Source organism: Prinia subflava, chromosome 18 (genome assembly GCF_021018805.1).
Source record: "Prinia subflava isolate CZ2003 ecotype Zambia chromosome 18, Cam_Psub_1.2, whole genome shotgun sequence".
NCBI lineage: Eukaryota > Metazoa > Chordata > Aves > Passeriformes > Cisticolidae > Prinia > Prinia subflava.
The window spans coordinates 5,794,913-5,814,709 of NC_086264.1; the positions used below are offsets into that span (position 1 = coordinate 5,794,913).

A 19,797-nucleotide genomic window follows, 5' to 3' on the forward strand; every position below is an offset into this window, starting at 1 on the left:
GTATCACTGTTGGGTTTTGCTGGCTCATCTAAAATGTGAGCGTTTTTGTAACAGAAGCAAAGAAAGCACCTTTCCAGAGCACCCAGCGAATTGCTGGCTGCAGGAAGGGCCGATGCACGCCTGTAGGTGGAGTTAAATGTCAAAGAACCGCTGCAGAGCGCGGCAGCGCTGCGGATCCAGGCGGGCGATGGCACGGATGACCCGTTCTCCGCTGTCCCTCTGATTTATCGGCCAGCTCCTCGCAAGAGAGGAGCAGGTGTTTACAACAATAGTTGGTGTTTGACTTATCGCCTACTGAACTAGTGCAGCTAGGCAAAGCAGAGCGCTTCGAGACACAAAAGCCCTTCTCCAGGTCGGTAGCAGACGCTGAAAAATGAAAAAAACTAAATACAGGCTGAGGGCAGCGGTGTGCCAGAGGAGAGATGACCTGAGATGGCAGCACTGCCATGCAGGGGCAGCAGGCTTCCAGCCTCAGCGTCCCTCGCAGCTCGCTGCTGTGCCCACGGGGTCCGGGCTGGCCGCGGGTGTGAGGATCCGTCCTTAGAGGAAACAGGGATTGTAGGAATTAGTGGCCCGAGGTATCTCTTTGTCTTAGATGACAATACGGAACAGGAACCACCTCTTCTTCCTTACTGTTCCCAGTAAAGATTGCTGCTTCTGTTTATTTGATCTCCCTTTCTTTAATCATATTCAGGGTACTGGCGGGGAACAAACTGCCTGTAACATCTCATCCCTCTACACTCTCTCAATTTTTTTCCACTTCTTTTTTCACTTTTCCGACTTTTCCACGCTGGAAAATACACTACCAGCTTCATTAACTCCCTCACAGGGATAAATAAACTCTGTAATTTGCTGATCCGTTACGCGGCTATGCCGCATTTACCTCGTCACTTTAATTGCTACATTTACCTTATCACTTTAATTGCCAACTATAGATTTGTGTTTGAGAGCCCTGCTTGTATTTAAAGATGAACTCATACAAAATTAAAACTTTTGCTGTCTGCGCCAACGCAAGGCAAAGGAGCTCCCCCGGGTTTTTTGGGACGGAGGAAGGAGGGGGCTTTCGGTCGGGCTCGTTGCCCGCGGACGCTGTTCCCGTGGGATGCTCCGGCAGCCCGGAGATGCTCAGCGGTGCCGAGCGCCGCGGCGGGCGGTGACGGCAGAGGGCGCTGCCGGCCCGCGGGAGGCGCGGCCAGCGCCGCATCTTCCCGGGATAACGGGTCCCGCAAGTTCCCTCAGGAACTGTCTCCAAAGTCAGCGGCGCCCGCAGCAGCGCCGTGCCCCGGTGCGCGGGGCAGCCCGACCCTCTCCGCTCCGCACCGCCTGCCCGGCTCCCGGCTGGCTCCCCACTCCGGGCGGGAGTGTCCCGGCGGACCCACGCCCCGCTCCCGGGCGCTCCCCTCCCGGCCCGTCCGGGTCCCGCCGGGGCGGCCCCTCAGGTGCGGGGGGCGGGCCGGGGGCGGGGCGGCGCGGCCCGGCGGCCAATGGGCGGCCGTGGGGGGAGCCGGCCCGGGCGTCAAGAGGGCCGGGATCCATGAGCGCCGGGCAAAGTTGGGTCCGGGCGGCCGCGGATCACGGACCGGCTCGGCCGCCGTGCGCCCGGGCATGCCGGCGGGGCGGCGGGCACGGCGCGGCAGCGGCGGGCAGCGGGGGCCCCGGCGGTAGCGGCGGCGGCTGCTGAGCGGCGATGCGGCGCGGCGCCCCCGGCCGCCCCCCAGCCCCGGAGCGGCGGCGGGAGGAGCGGCGGCGGCAGAGGCAGAGCCGGAGCGTCCCGTGAGCGCGGAGCGCCGCCGGGTCCGCTCCCGTCCGCGTCCGGAGCCGAGCGTCCGCGGGTGCCGAGAGAGGCGGCGGGCAGGGCAGCGGGAGCGGGGCGAGCGGCGGCGCCGGGCCGCCCCCTCGGGGCGCTGCGCCCCTGGGTCGCCATGGGCCGCCCCCCCGCCGCCCGCGGGCCGCCGCCGCCGCTGCTGCTGTCGCTGCTGCTGCCGCTGCTGCCGCCGCTGGGGAGCGCCGCCGCGGCCGCGGAGCCGCGCCAGGTGTTCCGGGTGCTGGAGGAGCAGCCGCCCGGCACTTGGGTGGGCACCATCGCCACCCGGCCCGGCTTCACCTACCGCCTGAGCGAGCACCACGAGCTCTTCGCCATCAACGCCACCTCGGGCGCCCTGCACACCCGCGCCACCATCGACCGCGAGAGCCTGGCCAGCGACGTGGTGGACCTGGTGGTGCTCTCCAGCCAGCCCACCTACCCCAGCGAGGTGCGCGTCCTGGTGCTCGACCTCAATGACAACGCGCCCGTCTTCCCCGACCCCTCCATCGTGGTGACTTTCAAGGAGGACACGGGCAGCGGGCGCCAGCTTATCCTGGACACTGCCACTGACGCCGACAGTGGCACCAATGGCGTGGACCACGGCTCCTACCGGATTGTGGCCGGCAACGAGGAGGGCCGGTTCCGCCTCAACATCACTCTCAACCCCAGTGGTGAGGGAGCTTTCTTGCACCTGGTTTCCCGTGGAGGGCTAGACCGGGAGGCCACCCCCACTTACCAGCTGTTGGTGCAGGTGGAAGACAAGGGTGAGCCCCGTCGGCGAGGGTACCTTCAGGTCAACGTCACCGTCCAGGATATCAATGATAACCCACCTGTCTTCAGCCAGACGCTTTACCAGGCACGAGTGCCTGAGGATGCGCCTGTGGGGGCTAGCGTTCTGCAGGTCACTGCGGCTGATGCTGATGAGGGCACCAATGCTGACATCCGCTACCGCCTGGAAGGGGGTGACGGTGGTGGCAGCGGTGCTGGGGACGGGGCTAGCAGCCTCCCCTTTGAGGTGGACCCCGAAAGTGGGGTGATCCGCATCCGTGAGCGCTTGGACTACGAGATGCGGCAGCAGTACTCGCTGACGGTGCAGGCCATGGACCGCGGGGTGCCGGCGCTGAGCGGCCGGGCCGAGGCCCTCATCCGCCTGCTCGACGTCAATGACAATGAGCCCCGGGTGAAGTTCCGCTACTTCCCGGCCACCTCCCGGTTTGCCTCTGTGGATGAGAATGCGGCCCCTGGCACCGTGGTGGCCCTGCTGACGGTGAGCGATGCTGACTCTCCTGCGGCCAACGGGAACATCTCCGTGTCCATCCTGGCGGGAAACGAGCAGCGGCACTTTGAGGTGCACAGCAGTAAGGTACCCAACCTCAGCCTTATCAAGGTAGCAGCCGCGCTGGACCGGGAACGCATCCCGGCTTATAACCTTACTGTGGCAGTGGCGGATAACTACGGGGCCCCACCGCCACCTCCAGGCTCCCCCACTTCTGCCTTTTCCCCCGATGGAGCGGTGGCAGCTCCCGTGAGCCGCTCCTCGGTCGCCAGCCTGGTGATCTTTGTGAATGACATCAATGACCACCCGCCTGTCTTCGGACAGTCGGTGTATGGGGTGAACATCAGCGAGGATGTGCCCCTGGGCAGTTATGTGCGGGGCCTGAGTGCCACGGACCGTGACTCAGGCCTCAACGCCAACCTCAAGTACAGCATTGTCTCGGGCAACGAGCTGGGCTGGTTCCGCATCAGCGAGCACAGCGGGCTGGTCACCACGGCTGTTCCCGAGGGTGGCACTGCCGGGCATGCTGCAGGCACATCCAGCTCCAGCAGGCTGGACCGGGAGACTGCTTCTCAGGTGGTGCTCAACATCAGTGCCCGTGACCAGGGGGTACAGCCCAAATTCTCCTATGCGCAGCTGGTGGTGACCATTCTGGATGTCAATGACAACAAGCCTCGCTTCAGTCAACCTGAGGGTTACCAGGTGTCCCTGGCTGAAAACTCCCCATCAGGAACTGAGCTGCTTGTCCTGAGTGCCACTGATGGGGACCTGGGGGACAATGGGACTGTCCGCTTCTCCCTGCAGGAAACTGAGCCAGCACTGGCAGCAGTTGGCCCCTCCTCTGTGACCCCTCGTCAGATGTTTCGCTTGGACCCAATTTCAGGCAAGCTCAGCACCATCTCACAGCTGGACCGGGAGGAGCAGTCTCACTTCTCCTTGCAGGTCTTGGCCACTGATTTGGGCTCTCCTCCCCTGTCTTCGATAGCCCGAGTTAACGTGACCATCCTGGATGTGAATGACAATAGCCCTGTGTTTTACCCCATTCAGTATTTTGCCCATATCCAAGAGAATGAGCCAGCCGGAACCTATGTGACCACTGTGTCTGCCACAGACCCTGATATGGGACCCAATGGGACAGTCAAGTACAGCATCTCTGCTGGAGATACCTCCAGGTTTCAGGTCCATGGGCAGACGGGGGTCATCACCACAAAAATAGCCCTGGACAGGGAGGAGAAAACCGCTTACCAGTTGCAGATCGTGGCCACTGATGGTGGCCATCTTCAGTCGCAGAACCAAGCCATTGTCACCATTACCGTGTTGGACACACAGGACAACCCCCCTGTTTTCAGCCAGGGCACGTACAGTTTTGTTGTCTTTGAAAACGTTGCCCTGGGTTACCATGTGGGTACTGTTTTTGCTTCCACCATGGACCTCAACACCAACATCAGTTACCTCATTACGACAGGTGACCAGAGGGGTGTGTTTGCCATCAACAGGGTGACAGGGCAGATCACCACAGCTAGTATTATTGACAGGGAGGAGCAAGCATTTTACCAGCTGAAGGTGGTTGCCAGAGGTGGGGCAATAACTGGCGATGCTGTGGTCAATATAACTGTCAAAGATTTAAATGACAATTCCCCACACTTCATTCACATGGTGGAAAGTGTAAATGTTGTTGAGAACTGGAAAGCTGGGCATACCATATTCCAGGCCAAAGCTCTTGATCCTGATGAAGGTGTTAATGGTGTGGTCCTTTACAGCCTTAAGCAAAATCCAAAGGGCTTGTTCTCAATCAATGAACAAACTGGTGCTATGAGCTTAACGGGGCCGCTTGACATAAGTGCTGGGTCTTACCAGGTTGAAATCCTGGCCTCGGATATGGGGGTGCCTCAGCTGTCATCCAACTTTATCCTGACTGTCTCTGTCCATGATGTAAATGATAACCCACCTGTGTTTGACCAGCTTTCCTATGAAATTACAATCTTGGAGTCAGAGCCTGTGAATTCCAGGTTCTTTAAGGTACAGGCTTCTGACAAAGACTCGGGAGTGAACGGTGAAATAGCTTACAGTATAATTGAAGGAAATGCTGGGGATGCCTTTGGCATATTCCCAGATGGCCAGCTGTATATAAAAAGTGAACTGGACCGTGAACTTCAGGAAAGATATGTTTTACTGGTTGTTGCCTCTGATAGAGCAGTAGAACCACTTAATGCTACTGTGAACGTTACTGTGATTTTGGAGGATGTAAATGATAACAGGCCCCTGTTCAACAGTACCAACTATGTGTTTTACTTTGAAGAGGAGCAGAGAGGTGGGTCGTATGTGGGTAAAATAAATGCTGTAGATAAAGACTTTGGGCCAAATGGTGAGGTCAGGTATTCATTTGAGCATATGCAGCCAGATTTTGAGCTGAACACAGTAACTGGGGAAATCAGAAGCACTCATCAGTTTGACAGAGAAGCTCTAATGAGACAGAGGGGGGCTGCAGTATTTAGTCTCACAGTAATAGCAACAGATCAGGGGTTGCCAAAGCCTCTGAAGGATCAGGCAACTGTACAGATCTACATGAAAGACATTAATGATAATGCCCCCAAATTTTTGAAAGATCTTTACCAAGCTACTATATCAGAATTGGCAGCTAATCTGACACAGGTGCTGAGAGTTTCTGCCTCAGATGTTGATGAAGGGGTTAATGGATTGATTCACTACTCTGTAATCAAGGGAAATGAAGAAAATCAATTTGCAATAGACAGCAGCACAGGCCAAGTGACCTTAGTAGGCAGGCTAGATCATGAGACCACTGCATCGTATTCCCTTGTCATCCAAGCAGTAGACTCTGGAGCTGTTGCCCTAAGTTCAACTTGCATGTTGAGTATTGATGTCTTGGATGAAAATGACAACAGCCCTTCCTTCCCTAAATCAACCTTGCTAGTGGATGTCTTAGAAAACATGAGGGTTGGTGAACTTGTATCATCTGTCACTGCCACTGATTCTGATTCAGGTGACAATGCTGACCTCCACTATAGCATTACGGGGACAAACAATCACGGGACCTTTAGCATCAGTCCCAACACTGGGAGTATTTTTCTTGCCAAGAAACTGGACTTTGAGACACAATCTCTGTATAAGCTAAATATAACAGCAAAAGACCAAGGAAGGCCCCCGCGGTCCTCTACCATGTCAGTGGTCATACACGTTAGGGATTTCAATGATAACCCTCCTCATTTTCCTCCAGGAGACATCTTTAAATCAATTGTTGAGAACATTCCGGTGGGTAGCTCTGTCATTTCTGTGACTGCTCACGATCCAGACGCGGATATTAATGGGCAGCTAATGTATGCAATCATCCAGCAGATGCCAAGGGGGAATCACTTCCGTATAGATGAGGTGAGAGGGACAATATTTACCAATGCTGAAATCGATCGGGAGTTTGCCAATCTCTTTGAGTTAACAGTCAAAGCCACCGATCAGGCCGTTCCTGTGGAGTCCAGGCGATTTGCTCTCAAGAACGTGACCATTCTGGTGACGGATCAAAATGACAATGTGCCTGTGTTCGTATCGCAAAACGCCCTTGCTGCCGACCCGTCGGTTGTGATCGGTTCAATCCTAACCACAATTATCGCTGCAGATCCTGATGAGGGTGCCAATGGGGAGGTGGAGTATGAGATAGTCAATGGAGATACAGAGACCTTCATTGTGGATCGCTACAGCGGAGATTTAAGAGTAGCCTCAGCATTGGTGCCTTCTCAGCTCATCTACAATCTCATCGTTTCTGCCACCGACCTGGGCCCCGAAAGGAGAAAATCCACCACTGAGATGACTATAATTCTGCAAGGGGTTGACGGGCCTGTTTTCACTCAGCCAAAGTACATCACCATCCTGAAGGAGGGCGAGCCCATTGGGACCAACGTGATCTCCCTGGAAGCGGCGAGCCCGCGGGGCTCCGAGGCGCAGGTGGAATATTACATCGTGTCTGTTCGGTGCGATGACAAGAGCCTGGGGCGCCTCTTCACCATCGGGCGCCACACCGGGGTCATCCAGACCGCTGCCATTCTGGACAGGGAGCAAGGGGCACGGCTCTACCTGGTGGATGTTTATGCCATTGAAAAGTCGTCTGTTCTGCCCCGCACGCAACGAGCAGAGGTAAAGGTTTATTCAGTAATTATGTCTTTGTCTTTTTACTCCTGTGTAATTCCAGGATTATGGTTGGTTTTTCACTGAAGTTGTGGTGTCACTGTTGGACATGAGAATTGACTCTGACCAGCTCATGTAGTGTCTCCAGTTGTGGGAGTTCTTGCCATCCCTGCCTGGCTAAGTCCCTGGGATGACAGGTCTCCTCACACACCTCTAATTTCAGTTTTTACCTAACTGACTGATGAGTATCAAAATGGGGGTTTTTTTCTGTTCTTGGATCTGTCAGGTGGTAAAAGTGTAACATTTTAGTTGGAAACTTCCCTTATCACAAACCCATTTGCCTTGACTGAAGGGTCTTTAAAGGTTTTCTGCCTGACAAGCTTGAAAAGCAAAGTGTGGAAGCCAGGTTTGTAACATAATCTGTGAAGTACAAGTGTTTCATTTGCTCTGTCTTCAGTCACAGCAGATCATTCTCACTGTTCCTGCTGTCTTATCTGGTAATACTGAGAAGCCAGGTGTGAAAAGGAGTCTTGTGTTTGTTTTAAGTTGCAGCATCTGCTGGAGCTGCCTTCTGCACTTCACCACGAGCCTTTGACTTGCCATTCCTGGAAATCTGGGGCTGGCACTGCTGAGTGGGTCAGCCAGCAGATGATGGTGGTGGTGTGTAGTGGTTCAGCCATTTCCCTCTCTGGCTGAACAAACTCCCTCAGTGCTGCATGGCCCTACAGATCCCCCAGCCATACTTCCTCCTGGGAATTGTCTTAGTTTTGATACTGTGGTCATTTGCAGGTTTGGGGTTTTTTTTGTTTGATTTTAGCAAAAGTGGTATTCCCAACTCTTACTTGACAGCTGTGGATTTTTTCTCATTATAGCTGCTTTTGTTGTTTCTTCTTGCAGGTAAAATATGATCTGGGTAGGTGTGTAACCTTGCTATTCTATACTGGCAGTGGCAGATCCTCTCTGAAGTGATTGTCAGGGAATTTAAACACTGTTCTATCTCAGATGTGATCCTGTCCTGGTATGTGTGCAGTGTGCTGCTGATGGTCATGTTTTGACCAACAGAAGTCTATTGGAAAATGGTCTGTTTTAGTAATGAGGCTGGTGTAAATAATTCATGCTATTTTTATAAGAATATTCCTGTTGTGCAGGTCTTTGTACCCCTGCTAGTAATTTGTAAAAGATACCCCTTCATAAGTTTTTCCTTATTATTATGTTGTATTTTGTCTTGACAGTTTTTTTAAGGGTCAGGCCTTTGTCATTGGGCATTTGGATCGTGACCCTTCAACTCTGAGTTTGAGCAAAGAGCTTCTTGCCTGGGGAAGGACTCATAGGAGTCCCAACTCTATGGCTGCAGTATTCTTATGTGTTGTAAAAGCATTTAACATGAGTATTTGCTGAGCAGAGAAGAGAGCAACCATTGAAACTTCAAACAATTTTTATATTGTTGAATGCAAACCACTTCTGAAATCACAAGCAAATGTTTTGTTCTGTAAAGAACATTGAGAGGCATAAATGGGAGTTAGAATTTCCTATTACTTGTTGTATCTTTATAGCCTCTAAAATGTGTCTTCTCCCAAATGTAATTAGCTTACTGTGCTTCTTTATAGATGTATTATAAATTATAATCAGCTTTCAACTTTCAAAAACATAACCATATGCAGTCTTGCTCTTAGTGATGGGATTTCTCTGGAAGGCTTTTGCTGTCCAACACAAGAACTACTACACTGATGTTCTGTGTGCAAGCTGACTCTCAGTGAGTGATGAATAGGCAACACAGCTTTTTTTCCACACATTTATATATTTTTTTCTATTTGATTTTGTTTGTTGGTTTGGATTTTTTTTTGGGGGGGTGGGGTAAAAATGCAAATATTGTGTATTTTCTTTCTTCCTTCTCTTATGAAGAATGTGTTGGGGTTTGTGTCCTGGTATGATTAAAGAAAAGGGAAAAACAGTAATAGGATATTCTTGACAATGTCTACATGATTATTCTTCATTGCGTGCTATGCTCTCTGCCCTGATGCCAGAAATCATCTTAATTGCACCGTGGCGTGTGAGTGAACCAGTGAGCATGGGGAGCTGCCCAGCACTAGGCGTGCTGTCGGACATTGGCGAGGAGAGCAGCGGGAGTAAGCAAGTTAATAGATCTTTTGTGTAATGCAGACTCCAGCAATGGGTTGGGTGACAAATACCTGGTGTGAAATAGAGATATTTACAGTTTCGAAACAATGACCCGGCTTTGCCTTGCCAGCAGGCAGTATAAAAGAAGAGCAGACTTGCATGAAGCCACTTGCTCTAGAAGTGAATTGATCCTTGTCCATGGGAAGTGGTGTGATCTTTTTTTCCTCTACATTCTCTCACTTATTAATTTTATTTATCTTTTAAATTAGTATCAAATATATGGAAAAGATACACCTAGTGCCCTAACTGCAGAAGAAAGTATATTTTCAATATTTCTCATCTGTCTCTGGGGTTTGCCCTGTGGGATTAGACTAAAAACCCACAGACTGCACAGCTCCCAGGGCTGTGTGTAGGTGCTTTGTGGTCAGAGTGTCCAAGGGCAGAACTTTGCAATAGCAGGACTGTGGGGAATCCTTGCTGAACCCTAAGCAGCTGACATGCCTTGAAACTAAAGGGTTCTGTTATTTTCAGTAAAGCAACAACAAGAGTTTAGGAAACAGAGAGGTTTGCTTACAGTTTGTGGCTTATTTTTTTAGCAGTAGGTTTTACCTTGTGTTTCTGTGTTTGTTTTTACTGTATGGAGAGAAAAGTGGTGGTGGTGGGGTGTGTATCAGGAAAGTGCAAGTACTGAAATAAAGCTTTCTTCAAACACCGAATATTTGAGATTTGTGAAGAAAATGCAAGTGCTTGTTCTAGTGTATTTTACAGCTAGATGCTGTAATTTTGGATGGGAGTTGTTGAATTTGAAAGCTTGCTTTTTAATTTTATTTTGGATTTTTAACCTATTTGTAATCTACAGTGACAAACCAGATGATATGACATAGTGGGAATGTGGTTTGTGATCAGATTTGCCCCCTGTTGTATTAATCACTGGGTTAATACAATCATCACTGTTAATCTCATGTAAAAAGGAATAATGTAGGTGTCCTAAAGGGGTCCCTTCAGTTTGCCATTCTATACCTTTTTAAAGGTTTCTGCTAGGAAAATACCCTTCAGCAATTGCTAATCTCCTTTCTCTTGGCTTTCCAACATAAATTCTCTTTTAATCTTTTGGGCAGGGCTGAGGGTTTCACCACCATGATTTTATATTTAATATAGAATGACTAATGCCTACTGGCCTCACTTGCACACAGCATGACTCCCCTCAGCCTGCCTCCCCAAACAAGGACTGTGTGCTGCGGGATATTTCATGTGTTGTACCCTGGTTTGAGTCTGGCAGCAATAACAGGAACCCAGGGTCAATACCTCATCTTCTGTGCTGTGTTACCAGGGATTAAGAGGAATTAGACAGGATCTCCAGTTTGCATGTTTAACCCTTCAGTGGCTGGCTTCCTTGAAGGGAGCTGTGGGCTTGCTAGGAACCAGTAGTCCCTATGTATATAATTTATAGTGATATATGTATCATCTATGCCAATTGAGAGGGGGTAACACCCTGGGAGGTGAACTCCTCATTCAGTTCAACATTCTTCATACACTTTAAAGGTTCATAGTTCCCAAGGAAAGGAGAAGGGTGTAAATGAGGAAAGTGTATGAATTTCAAATGAAAGGTTTATTGATTTTAAAATGGAAATACTTGGAGAGGCAGATCAGTGGTCCCATCAGTGCTTTTTTACCTGGGATATTAATGTCCTCTCAAAAGAGAGATTGTCTTCTACTGCAGACAGGGAGCAATGAGGCGCTGGGTTTTCTTATGCCCTGGTGCATTTGTAGATTCATCTTGTGAGTATGTGATGATTGACATTTTTGGGAATCTTGGACTTCCAAGCCGGGGAAATGTTTGTTCTTTATTCAGGCAAGATGTGGGGATTTCAGACAACGCTTAGTAGAGATCTGGAAATCAATGAAGAAAGGCAGAATGAATGGCCCTGGCCTCCTGGAAAGACAGTCACAGGACATTTTGCCTTGAGTCAATAGGAACTGCAGCCATGGCCGTGAATCCAGGATTGCATGGTGTAAATAGTGGATGTGGAGCTTTTTGCCTCAGCCCAGGCTGTGTCCTGTGGCTGAGCCAGCCCTGTGACACTCCTGCATCCCTTGGGCCGCACTCCTTGGGCTGGGTACTGCTTCAGGGGTGAGGTGTCCCTCATCATCCCACTGAGAGAGGAAAGGGGTGGCCTGGTGGGGCCAGACACTGAAGGTGCTATTTCTCCAGCCAAGCTGGCTAATGGAAGGCTTTAAATTTAGTAAGGGAATTTGAAACCCACTCCAGACAAGTCTTATCTGGCGTGTCTCGTATTTACCAGCGCAAGTAAGAACAATGGGGTTCTCCTTGTATTCATGCTATTTATAAATTGGTTCATTCTTTAATGATACATGGCACATCAATTGTTGCCTGACAAAGGAAACTGCTTATGAAACGTTGGAGTAAACAATGAAAATCTGCTGCCTTGTCCCAGCTCCAAAGACACTTTTTTTTCTTCCTAAAACTGATATTGCTGATTCTGAGAAATGTGTAATTATTTAAGTTACTGCTGTCATTTGCATGATCTGAAAAAGGATCTCTAAGCTGTCCTTGAACTAGAGTGGGAGATGAATGTTCCTTATGTGGAAAAGTATTCAAAACCAATTTGTGTGTTTTGGTTCAAAGTTGGCCCTTTTTTCATCTTCTCTAATTTCTTTAATGATTCCGCCTTGCTACATGTTCTTAATATCTAGAATTTCTCATTTCTTTGCTATTTTAGCAGCCTTTGGGCATTTTTGCATGTGAGGTCACCTAATAATTTTTATCTTAAAAATCACTAGACTTCTAAAAACAACATTCTTTATTACGGAAAATGTTATTTTTCATGCGTCTCTAGTGCAAACACTAGAAATAATAGCCAGAAAAACAGGGCAAAATTTTCATGTGCTTATTTTTGCTAAGTGTTAAATTCTTCATACAAATCTCCAAATGGTTCTTGGGTCCTATCGATGTTAAATAAGTGAGTCCTTTTCCATGTAAAATGATATCCCCAGGGCTGAGGGAGCGCAGGGTTCTTTCCATGTGTTAGGTGAAGCAATGAGTTGCTGCCTATTTGCTCCAGAAGTTGGTCACCAAAGCCTGCCTGCCCTCCTGGTGTCCCCAGCGCTCAGCTGTATCTTTACTGGGGCAAGGCTGTGTTGGTGGTGGTGTCTGAGATCTTTGCTGTTGTCTTGTCCTGTTTCTTGTGCAGTTGCTCTGAGACTGCGCCTCATCAAAGGATGCTCTTTCCCTTTCGACTGGCAGAAGTTTCCATGTTCTGAGTCTTTTCAAGTTTGAATTGCCACTTCCCACCCCTCCAGGAGCAAGGTGTCCGTTTAATTTATATCAAAGCAAGCCATTGGCATGACATAGTTCTGGTGGTACAGTTTGTTTTAACTGTGTCTAGACTAGGGAGCAGCATTACTGTTAACTCAGTTTGGTTTCTTTCTCTGTGCAAGACCTTGTGAGGAGACAAGCCCTAGCACACTCTAAAAAAGGAGTTTATGGCACTAAAACTGAAGTGAAACAAGGGGTTTTCCTCACACGTTCCCCAAGCCTGGAAAAGCGATGCTAAGTCAGAATGGTGCATCAGTGCCATACTGATCTGTTTCAGTGAATTTATAGCCTGGCTCCACTTTGCCAAGAATAATACCAGATACATTAGAGAAACTGTGTCTTTGTTTTACTGCGACGTTTCTCTCTATTCTAATAAATCTTATTTTTAATTAGACCCTCAGTCTAGACTGTCAGGCAGGTTTGTTTTTACAGTGATCTATTTTTGTTTACCTCCTCACAGCAAAAACATTCCAAAAGGACAGTAGAACAGATGGAAACTGATAGCCATGATCACACTGTAAAAATACATCGAGTTGCATTAGTTAATGCAAAAGAATTTCAAAGGGCCTGTTATGAAGTGGTAATTTATGTGCCAACAGCTATGCAAAAAGTGATGAAAACAAGAGTTTGCCTCAACATTTCATGTCCTGCACATGCACACTGATGGTAGGTAGGCTGTGGCTTATACTGACACAGTCTTAGTAAGTGATCTTGATCTTAAAAAGGTGTGTAAGGGTTCTGCTGCAATTAATGCAGCCATCCAGGCCTACAGACAGAAAGGCATTCAGCAGCTCTGAGGCTCAGACAGGTGGAAGGTACTCTGGGGGCTCCTTTTGGAGAAGAGCATCTCCTTGTAGTTCTTTGCCTTGTACATTCAGTCCCAAAGGTGGCTTTGTCCCATGGCCAGGTTTGGGTTCCTTCCAATGGCCTTGTGAGGGAATATGACTCCTAAGAGCCCTGTGAAGCTGATTTGGATTCTCTAATAGAGCTGAAACACAAAGGGAGGGTTTTTCTCACAGATCTTTAAGCGAAATGAATGGGATTAGGTTTGTGGTGTGCCATATATTGACCCTTGTAAATAGTCCCTCTCCAGCTCTCTCCTAGCCCCTTTAGACACTGGACAGTGCTCTGAAGTCTTCCTGGACTCTTCTCCAGGCTGAACAACCCCAGCTCTGTCAGCCTGTCTTGACAGAAGAGGTGCTCCAGCCCTCATGTCATCTACTTCTTAGTAAATTCTGTATGAATGGCACTGATAAAACTGACGAGCTGGAGACACTGTGTTTTACAAGTTACTTTTGAGTCCTTTCCAGGCTGTTAGTTGGATCTCTCTTTTATGGGGCATCTTCAGAGTATGGAGCATGACCGTGTCTGTTGCTGATGGGAACAAAGAGGGGATTTATGAGCTGGGTTAGGACAGCAGCCACTTTTGGAGGTCTCCATAAGCAGATGGAGCACCATGACTCACTGCTGTGCTCTCTCCTGGAGAGCAGAGCTGGACTAGCAGCACCCATGTGTGTGTCCTGCCTTTGGGAGCAGGGTCTGCAATGCTGCCAGGGGCTCTCTGCCAGGGGAGATGCTCTGGGCTGGGTCATAGCTCTGCTCTGATACTGCTGCTGATGCAAGTTTACCATCTACTATGGAAGCAAAAAATAACAAAAGACAACTTTCAACCCAACGAGTTATGCTAATGAGTGTTTGTTTTGGTTATAAAATAATTTTAAGTTTTCCCCTCAAGAGTTTCTTTGGAGATAGTTCGTTTGAATTTTAATGGCTCTGAAGCCTTTTCAAGATTTTTTTTGTCTAAAATATAAATGAGAAGAGCATTAATGCAAGGTTTTAAACAAGCGCTTCAAACCTAGTCCTCTTTGGGTTTTAAGGCAAGCATTTTATTTTTGGTAGCTGCAATACAATCCAGGAGAAGACTATTAGTTCTAAGAACATGTATGTATGATGTTTCACCTACACAGATGTGTAGTCCTCTTCCTAATCTGTGAACAGAATTTATATCCTACTCGCACCACATTAATTTAGGTAGCATCCAGCACTAGATAGGGCTGAATTACACAGAGCCATGTTAATTGCCTTTCAAAACAAGAATTTTATGTGCAGCATCCTGAAGCATCTGGGGAGAGATAACAAAACAAGTTCACATCACAGGGCATGTATGTATATTAAGACAGAAAAGCCACACTTTAAGCTGGAGGGGTGTGTTTGCCATGGGCACTGTGTATGGGGAAATACGTGATTCCATTTTCCTCGGAGTGTGCTAGGAGATAAATTGTTCCTTGGAGAGCTGGAGAGAGGGCTGAGCTGAGTGCTTTTCATGTCAACTCCTTTCTGGATCATTTTTGATAAATTAAGAGAATTCTCCTGAAATAGTTCAGAGGAATAAATAAGATGCCAGAACTGTGCTGCACATCTGTAGTATATGTGTTTAAAGCTTGACTTTTCCATAGGGGTTTTCTTTTATAATATTACACTTCAGGGTTCCTGGTGTTTTCCCCATTTTCATTCTGTATTCTTTTCAATACAACATTTCTTTTTAATCCATCAAAATGGCATGCTTCCTGAAATATTGAAGACATCTTGCTATTACAAGGCTGTTAAGAAACAGAAGGCAAACTCAGTAGTTTATTATACTCTTACTCTTTTGAGACCTGCATTTCTGAGTGTATTTAAATGATATTTTTTTTTTCCTGAGCATGATTCTATTCCCTTTGAAAGTTGCCTTATAAAGTTTTTATGCTCACTTGCTTTGAGGAAAGAATTTGAACTTTTATGATTTCAGTGAACAAATTAATGAAAATCCAGATTCTTAAGCCTGGTAGGATCATGTCAGATTGTCTGGAAACTAATTTATGATGGTGGTGATTTTCTTACCACTATTTCCTTTCTTTAGCAGTGCCCCTTAACTCCTGCACTTCAAACTTTTGAGGAATTAGCCTGTTTTATTTTATTTTTTACCTATAAATTTGTAAACTCCAGATAATTCCTATGGTCAGCACTGAAAGTTGTGCGTGTTTTTTGACATCTGTTTGTTTTTTGGGCCAAGCTACCAAGTGGGGTTGCAGTTCCTCAGAACGAGGTTAAGTGATTGTGTTGAGATGGTAATTAATTAAACATATGCACCAATACCTTGTTATTTCAAGTCCTGCAATCAACAGACTCAGAATGCTGCCTGACCCGTGCCAGCAGAGAGGGGAGGAAGAGGGAGGGGACTTTTTCTTGCAGGGCAGGATGATATGGGGTAGGAGCAAGCTGCACACATGCCTGCCAAAATGCTTGGATCAGACTAGAGGAACACAGATGGCTGAGGCTGATAAAGGTGTCTCTTATTGTGTTGGGTTTTTTTTTTTTCTTTCTGCTCAGCACTGTTTTGAGTTTGTGTGTGAGGGACGGGTAAGAGGGGAGGAAGACAACTGCATTGTATAATATGTTTATTTTGAAACGTTTTACAGCGTAGGAAAGGAGTTGTGTAAATTCAATACTCCTTCTCGGTAGGATGCCAGAGGCTGGAGCTAAGCCCTCCTTTTAGGTTTCTGTAACAAATGAACAATAATGGATCTTCAGGGATTTATGTCATGCTGTCCAACCTTCAGTTCTTATCTGCTAATAGAAAAATCTCCATCCACTGCTGAAAGTAGCTCCTAAAAATTGGACTGAGAAGCCTTGGAAGCATGTGGCTGCCTCTGCTTGTAAGCAGCTCTCCTCTTACATGGCCCCTTTTGTGTCTCCTGCACCCCCAGGTGATTTCTCACTGTGATTATTTATTTACTGCCATGCTTTATGGTGTCTGTGCCTAAACATCAGGTACATTTGTGTATATGCAGAAGACACACATGCACAAATAATGTCCTGTCCTCCAAGAAGTTGGTGCTCAGCTCTGCCTCCTGTTTGCTGGAAGGAGGAAGGCAGGCCACTGCAGGACAGGAATGTGTTAAGGAAGAGCAAGTCCCACAGGCTCTTAATCTGAGCAAATCCCAGTTCTTAGCATTTGTTATTTATTGTTCTAGAAATTAACTGGTCACCGCTATCTGGAAATGTCATGTCTGAACTTTAAAGCTGCTTGCAGAAATAAATCAGAACAGTCACCAGACGTGGTGGCTGTTCCAAGTCTGTCAGAGCTGTTCCACCCATGAGCAGCACCATCCATCAGGGCAAGGCTGAGGAGAAGGGAGTAGAACCAAGACCTTTTTTCCCTCCATCTATTTAAAGCAAAATCTTAAAGAGGCAATTTCTTTAGAGAGCCCTAAGATTCTTGTCTTGTAAATGATGGTGGTAGTGTAGCTGGAATCTGCAAGATGTTCTTCCCGGTGAGAATGGAAGAAAAATGGTCCATGAGACTTCACACTAGGGCAACTAAATTTAATTCTGAATATCTTTTTCTCAATTTGCAGTCATTAAGTTGAAATATCACAGTTGTTTTTCATAGAAACTAAGATATTAAAAACCTAATTGCAAAGTCATACTCCTAATGGTGTAACTAAGCTTCATCCAAATCAGGGCTGTTTTGGTCTGTTGTCATCTAAATACTCTTTTTCCTTCCTTGATCATCCCACATGTATCCGTTTTTAAAACACCCATGGAAATACAATTTACAATAGTAAAACTGCCCAAAACTGGTGGAGTGAGATAGTTTTTCATTCTGAGATTTAGAGCCATAAAAATGAATGTGCCTTTCTGATGCCATGAGGTCTCACATGTACAAAACAGTCTTTTCTGAAAATGTACCATAATATTATGATTATTAATTGTGGCTGCCACTATACAAATAGAAAAATAAATGCAGCCCAGCTACATTCCCTTTTCTTAAAAAAAAAAAAAAAAGCCCCTTTGTGTGAGTAAGAAAACGCTATTTTTTTTCTGTGAAAATATAAAGTTGTTATTACAGCTTTGGCTCTCTAAAGGATGTATGAACATGAGAATCTGGAGTATATGAAAGAAATTATTACTAAACAGTGGACTGAGTTTCCTTTGAGTTATGCTAATTTTTCTTCACTGTAACTCTGTTTTATTTAGTTAAATTGCACTTAATTTACAGTGGTATAACCAAGCAGAAAATAAAGCCCCGAGTACATGAGGAGGACCTTCTATTTGTGTAAATTAAAATCCATATTGCAAGTGACACGGGGTAAATACTAAACATCCAACAAAAAGCTTGGCCCTTGCCAAAGAAATAAGGAAATCAAGACGTTCTGGAGTCTATAATTAGGCACTTTACATGGCTGGAGCTCTGTGAAAAGGAATAGAAGACAATGGTGTTAACACAGTACTCCAAGGAAAAGAACTAGGGTTGAATTTTGCTGTGAAGTGGGCTACAGGGCAGCTTAATGGGAGCAGTTTTGTGGGAGCCTGGGTCGAGAAGTCAGACTCTAGAATATAATTTGTAAACAAACACACTGCTCATGTAGTTTAAAATAACAGAGTATTAATTTAGAGGCTTTCTGTTGTGGCATAGTTTTAAAAAGACAAAAATTGGCTGTTTTATCTGACTTATGTTGGGGTAGGTACTTGATGTCCATGCAGGGATCTGCGTGCCTTGCTTAAAGTAAGCCACTACATTTGGGATTTGGTTAAATTTCAGTAGTAGATCCCATAGTAGATGCAGGTTTCTGTTTACGCTGGGAATAGCAACCAGCAAATTCTGGAATGCTTGGGAGCAGATTGGTGGTGACAGATCCACCTTTCTGAGGCTCCAACTTCACCTGCAGATGGAAGGATATGAAACAGACTGTGTGAAATTGATAAATGTTTAATCATGTTTAGGTGGCAATCTCCTCATAAGAAACTCAGTTTAGTCATAGTTTCTTTTTCATTTTCATTTCAGGAAATTGTATTGGAATGAAAGAATTGCTTTTAGTGGGATGAAATATAACTTTCACCACCACTCCAGAATCAATTTTATTATGATTATAGCAAATATCTGGCTGTGTGTGTATTTCTTCATTTGAAAACCAGAAGGCTGATGTTTGGAATAAAGGATTCTGAAACAGAAACAGTGCATTAAATTTCCTTTGCAACTTCCAGAGACATTGATTAATTGGGACAGTCAGCATGGCTTGCTTTTAGAAAGAGAAAGCTTAATGATTAACTAAATTCTTTTTCTGTCCCCCCACTGAGCATATAAAATGGTTATAAAAGAATGTAGAAGAGGCACAGTTGGAGTTGTTGTTGTTGTGCACAATAAAAACACAGGCAGATATTTCACAATACACTAAATGTAGCCAGAAACATTAATTTCCATGTGATAGCTATCAAGATCTTAATATAATCATGTGTGCTTCAGGTCATTTGATGGTTTTGGGAGAGAAAAGCTGTCACAGTCTGTGAATTTTAGGTTAAGCAACACCTACATGGAACGATTTACCAACGCTTCTTTTTGTGTTTTGCTCTGCTGGAATTGCAAACCAGGGATTTGATAAGTTTTTACCAATTCTAAGCCAAATGCCATTGCTCTGGCTTGACATTTCTAAGTGCTTGGTGAAAAGTAACGAGGCTCGAGATGTGCCCTTCCCAATGTGAGTTTTTTCGTCATCTGGGCAGATGAAAACTTTGTCCTATAAGCAAGGGAACTGTAACTTTATCCAACACAATTGACAATGGTTATCATATTCCACTTGTAATTCCATGTTAGCACCAGCAACGATTGCATCCTGCTGGAAAGTGTAATTGTGTACCTGCTGAATGGCTCCTACACAATATCCAGGGGTTTGGAGATACCAAGGTGTGTGGGGCACCACAGTTTTTGCTCCTGTTCAGTAACATCAGTTGCAATTCTCTGCTTTTAAACCAAGGGTTTCGAGAGAAGTTGTTTTTGTGAAATTTTGCTCCTTTGTGGAAGAGTTGTCCTTATGTTAGCTGATAGCACTTTGTAAATTGCTGTGGTTTTTTTCTTTCTTTCCCTCCCAGTCATGTGAAGGAGAATAGTAGGATATAGCTGTGATTCACCACAGCTTTACAAGTACAAAAGTTTATGTAATGTAGTGGCAGTCTTGAATCCATTTAACAGATGTTACGTATAGATTTAGGTGAAAGTTACACCAGGCTAGCTTCAATGGGATGACTTTAATTTATGTGTTTTGAAAGATATATCCTATGTTGAACTACTTTATAAATATGCCATTGTAG

The 19,797-nt window shown here is 46.4% G+C and overlaps 1 protein-coding gene across 1 annotated transcript in view; it reads left to right on the forward strand.

Annotated features, from left to right (window-relative positions):
* Positions 1-1,537: 1,537 nt before the first annotated feature.
* Positions 1,538-19,797, forward strand: part of FAT4 (FAT atypical cadherin 4) — a 123,527-nt gene continuing 105,267 nt past the window's right edge. Inside the window, exon 1 of the mRNA XM_063414989.1 lies at positions 1,538-7,223. Coding sequence (XP_063271059.1) covers positions 1,923-7,223 — 5,301 coding nt within the window. The 5' untranslated portion in view covers positions 1,538-1,922. The remainder of the gene's footprint in view (positions 7,224-19,797) is intronic.